General features: G+C 41.6%; 1 protein-coding gene across 1 annotated transcript in view; it reads left to right on the top strand.

The window, feature by feature from the left end:
• The window catches only part of ETAA1 (Ewing tumor associated antigen 1), a 16,773-nt gene that overhangs the window by 1,865 nt on the left and 9,449 nt on the right, over window positions 1-5,459 (top strand). Inside the window, exon 2 of the mRNA XM_009290960.2 lies at window positions 5,118-5,284. Within this exon, the coding sequence (XP_009289235.1) occupies window positions 5,118-5,284 (167 nt within the window). The remainder of the gene's footprint in view (window positions 1-5,117; window positions 5,285-5,459) is intronic.

The raw sequence follows: 5,459 nt of genomic DNA, 5'->3' as shown, positions 1-5,459 counted from the left end.
AGGAAAGAGGAGAGGAGAGGAGAAGAGGGGAGAGGAGAGGAAAGGAGAGGAGAGGGAGAGGAGAGGAGAGGAGAGGAGAGGAGAGGAGAGGAGAAAAGAGAAGAAGGAGGAGGCAGGAGAGGAGAGGAGAGGAGAGGAGAGGAGAGGAGAGAGGGGAAAGAGAAGAGAGGAAAAAGAGAAAAAGAGGAGAGGAGAGAGAAGAGAGAAGAAAAAAGAAAACCTTGCTGCTGTAATTTCTATGAACAGTTTTTGATCCTGCCCTTATTTATATCTTCTCTTCATGTATAAATAATAAGGTAGCAGAGGGTGCATCTCAGCTGGGAGGATCACCCAAGATGCATGTCCTCCTTGGTACAGCAAACAATGATACCACCGACGTGAGTGAAAAATAGTGAAAAGCTCTGAAAGCTCCTTGGCAGCAGGGCCAGATGCAGCAAATAAGTGAGTGGATGGGGATGGCTGCCTCAAGACTCCTCCTCATCATTCCTCAGCGCAAGCCTATCCAGTGTGAGCCAGCACAATGCAGAGATGCCCTGATCATTGTACCTGTTGAGAAGAAGCAGCTGTTGAGCTGCCTCCAAGCAGCAGTGCGTTGAAGCTAACTGGCCCAGCTAAGATTTAAGGCAGAAGTTCTACAAACAGCGATCTCCGCAGTCTTGCACAACCGTGATTCATCTCCTCAATGCAGTTCACCCTGAGCACTGGTGAACAGCTGTGGAATTAAGCCTACATTATAATAAATACCTAATAGAAAGCCCTCCTGATGGCTATCTCCAGCTTTCTGCAAGGGGCCTGAACCTCCAGGGCTCCCTACAGACCTCTGTGACTTGTATCCTGTTCATTGACTGACCCAATTCTTCTAAATGGCTCACCCATTTTCGCTGACAATTTCCTCTAAATGCTCAGACACCAAGCAATGGAAAATTTCCTTTAAATGCCAGTTAATGAGCAATGGAAAATGTCATCACGATGAAGTTATGCAGGTACTTAAGTGCTCTGCTGGATCAGGCCTTTGTGAGCTACATTATAGTCTCACATTTGATGAGATTTTCTGAGTGTGATAAATAAAATAAGATGAACCTCTATGATAATGAAAAAAAAAGATATATGTAAAATATTTCTAAAGCTTCTATGGTTCTTGGATGGCATGGTGGGGAGAAAGAGGGAAAGAGAATGCAAAAGCATAAACTAGGCTATGCTTGTGTAAATTACTCTGACATTTAATAACTCTACTAAAAATTCTCAAGCAAGGCTACTTCAGATTTTTTAAGGTCATGTATCATTTACTGTCTAGGTCAATTTATGCATCAGCAAAAATTGCTGCAAACCCTTCTGGACAGCACTTTAAAAATAAAGGTATATGTAACTGTTTTGGCTATATTTTCCTCACCAGTTTCTGCTCTGCGAACATTTCACCTTGGAAAATTAAAGTAACATTCTGCAGCAAGTGAAGTCAGTATGATATTTCAAGGCAAGCCAAGGACAAGCTTTATAACTGTGCTATCAAAATGCTATTAATAAAAGCAAAAATACACACACGATGCTTGTGTTCCCCTATGGATGGAAAAAATTATTGTCCATTAAGTTAACATTTCAGATACCCTCTCAGTTTCTTCTAAGGTCCCAAAGAAGGCAACAAAACACATATCTCTTGCAGTTAACTTGTGTTAACTATCTATCTGCTATCATGTAGTGCTCTATTTTAGTAAACACTCCAAGGCTTCTTAAGAGAATATATGGATGAGTAGGATTTCGGGGGGGGGGGGGGGGGAAGAAAAATGTGTGGGGGATGTTTTTGGGGGGGGGGGGCAGAAAACTGTGGCTAGAATATTCTACTTTCATGGTTAAATTTTATACCGGTGTCTTAGTTTATTTTTGTTTGGGTCCACAGGGTTATATTTATAAATGCATCTTACATTAAGCATCTAAATTCACTCCTCTGTTTATATAGTTCCCCTCACTGCCGTATCCAACGGCTCCGTGGTTATCCCCAGGACAATGCATGCTGCAGTAAGTACTACTATCTCCTTTTGACAGATGTGAAGCCAGACATACCAGGGGTATGCCTACACGGCACGAGGCAGCACTGCACACAAACATCCAAGCCGGCTCTGCATGGGCAAAGCTGGCTAGAAGATACCAGGCACATTAAGTTACCTCACCGGGTGCCCCTTTGCACATCCCCGAGCGTCGCTGAGCCACACTCTGCAGAAATACATGACAAGGCTGAGGGCAGTCTGCACCATGCAAAGAAGCATGGCCAGAGACTCTTGTTCTCAGGACCACTGAAATTGCCTGAGGGCTTCTGCAGAACTGTAGACTTAATGCAGTACTGCTATGAACATAGATATGTTTTGGTTTTGTTAACATTTGCTTTTGTACACAACCGAAGAAACAGACAGGTTCTCGCAGGTTTAGAAAGCCTATGGCTTTTCTTGATACCTGTCTTGCCAGAAGCCTAACTGCAGAAGAAGAAAGACTGTGACCTGTTTATCCTATTTGCTTAGGTACATAGTACAGGTGGCTACCCAGCTACATACACTCTTTATTTAACTATTCCTTCCCTAGGAGAAAACATGTTTATGTTTAAAGTACCATACAATTGTACTGAGTTGTAGTTTGTACCCACACCATTTTTTAAAACAAATTATACAAGGAACATATGGCTTAGAGAATTTGTCTTTTCACCTGGTCTCAGGTGATCAAAATGCACACACACACGTTTTCACTGGAGACAAATTGTGAGCGCATGTGTGTGTTTTGTTTACTTCTTTTTCAGTGCCTAAAAAGAAATCAATTTTGAAATGAAAATGTAGTTTGGGAACAAAAAAACCCAAGATAGCTCACTCTGAAAATGTCAAAGAGCATTTAAAAACATTCTGGAAAAAGGCAGTATTTGTCAAATTAATTTTCTTATTTATAATAACTTCCATCCTCTCACAAATCTTGATATTTTCATTGAAATCTATTATTGATTATCCCTTTTTTCCAGCCCTAACAAGAATGAAAGATGAACTATAACATAAAGTCACTTCTCTCTGTTAGTTACATTGATGCAATGTTAGACATTTTGAAAAACCTCACTAATGATACATACTCTTTCCAAGATAAAAATGCTCACTTTAAAGCTCTGTGCTCAAAGGACTTTAAAAAGGAGCCTTTCTTCACTCTTATTTTCAATGTTCTCATTACACTGACGGAAAATTCTTAGCAAACTTCTCAGATCTTCCACATTTATTTCATTTCATTTTAGATCCTTGTCTCATGAAATACAGTGAAAAGTTCTCAGGCAGTTTATAGTACTATTAAAAACTAAACTAACTTTATTATTCATTCAATCTCCTCCATTATTTATCCCTCTTGATTTGAAAGTAGGACTCACAACTGCAGCACTAGGAGTTTGCTGCAAGTCCCTGGAACGCAGCCTCACCACAATTAGCCATTGATCCAGCTGCTCGTACCATGACAAGGGAATGCAAACTCCCTCCTCCTTGAGGCTACAGCTCCACAGAGAAACCCTTCAACATCACAGACTTCTACCACTACATTTCTTAACTTAATAAACAGCATCGGCTCAGAGCTAAGTTCTTAAGCTGCAATGAGATACACACACTTTTATTCATTAGGAAAGTGGGGGGGGGTCCCATCATGAACCTGTTCAGCTTTTCTGTACGTGCAGATTTTTTTTTTTTTTTGCCAACTTTTGGTAATGCAACTTTGCATGTGCTTAAATTGATGTAACAAGATCTCTCATGCAGAACTAGATACACGTTAAACATGCTTTTTTTTTTTTCAAAATGCTTTTACTGTATGAGTAAAACCTCACTAATGTGTGAAAGACCTGTGGCAAATATTCACATTTTATGAATGAGGTTAGTGAACAATGAGCTTGGAGAAAGGAAGACATCAAAGGCGGCACTGCAAAATTCATAGCACTCAGTGAATATGACAGATGTCACTTAATTTTAATTATTGATGACAGTGTTTCAGACTATGCTTGTTAACACACAGGAGTATGAAAGCAAACCACTTTACAGTACTCAGCTGCTAAGAGGTAACTAGGAAGTGGTAGGAGACATCAAGATTTTAGTAGCACTTTCTAGTAAGTGTGCTGATTTCAATGTTTTGTTATCCCTCAAGTTGTATCTACCACTACTGTAAAAAGACAGAGTTTCTTCTCAGTATCCATTTTAACTGGAAACAAGGAGCAAGTAATCTACATTGCGTGTATGGCATAAAGAGTCCAGGTAAGCCATTTATGTACCTGCGTGATGTATTACTGCTTTTAATTACTATATTGCAAACGAGCGGTCAAAAATGTCACGCGTACCTTCACCACACTTTGTACTAATGCAAAGATCTGCCCATGCTAGTGTGATTACAAGGCAGTAGCCATGTTCAGATGTCTGTGATGGATTTTGGAGCCTAATTGTTGACCCATTTTTTCAGTCGTCTCCAATTTCTATTTGATAGGTATGACATAAACAAGTTGATTATTCAAATGTCACAACTTTCTGCGATTAACTGTGATACTTTAACCACGTATATAACACAACTTGTCTGTTTAATACGTAGTACTTGAAGTTTTCCCTTGTTAAAAAGTCTTCTATTGGCTTTAATTACAGTCATGAGAACGGAGAAGTGAAAAAACACATTGTTGGCCTGAGGCCTCGGGTGGAAAGAGGTTTCACGACTCAGGGAATCACTCTTCGGTGACTTTAAAACTTCTCATAGTCCCGATCATAGACTGAAATCCACTGCTCACATCTTTCTTACAAATGAAGTGTGATCCCAAAGTACTCCAAACCAATTAAATGAAAACCAGGCAGGCAACCAATGTACAAGTAGTTCACTCCTTGACCCTATATGCTTGGTAGATATGTTTATACATGTACATTTAGTGGCTCGGGGAGGAAATATCCACCTTATGATGTAATAGATACATGTGTTTGCATTTATATTGTTTTGAATAATGATGTAATATCACAGTCCCTCAGGAACCTCATGTTAATTTCTTACCTACCAAATTTGGCTTCTGTAAGTCTCTCTTTGCCAGTCCCAATTCCCATGCTGGGCTGAAACGGTTTATGCCTGCCTGGGTTTGTTTTCTCTTTAAGGACACTCACTGCACACTCCTCTTCTGGGCCCCGAGGACCTCATCGGAGACCTGGACCGCCACAGAGCTGGCGGGACGGTGGCAGCCAGCCCGGGGCAGGAGCCACAGGCGAATCGAGGGCGCGAGGCCGCCTCGGAGACGAAGCCGCCTCAGACAAAGTGCCTCACAGCAACACGAGGCGCCTCAGGGACACGAGGCCACCTCAGACCAGGCCGACGGCCGGGGCCCGCCGGAGGGCACATCCAGCCCCTCTGGCGGCGGCGGACTTAGATTTTCTTTCACTGAACTACTGGACTAAAGGTTTTGAACGCGTAACCCCAAGGGCAGCCCGCGGAGGGAGAAC

This window comes from Aptenodytes forsteri, unplaced genomic scaffold, assembly GCF_000699145.1.
Source record: "Aptenodytes forsteri isolate BGI_AS27 unplaced genomic scaffold, ASM69914v1 Scaffold346, whole genome shotgun sequence".
NCBI lineage: Eukaryota > Metazoa > Chordata > Aves > Sphenisciformes > Spheniscidae > Aptenodytes > Aptenodytes forsteri.
The sequence above is the reverse complement of the archived record's forward strand: the minus strand, read 5'-3'. Positions and strand labels throughout refer to the sequence as shown.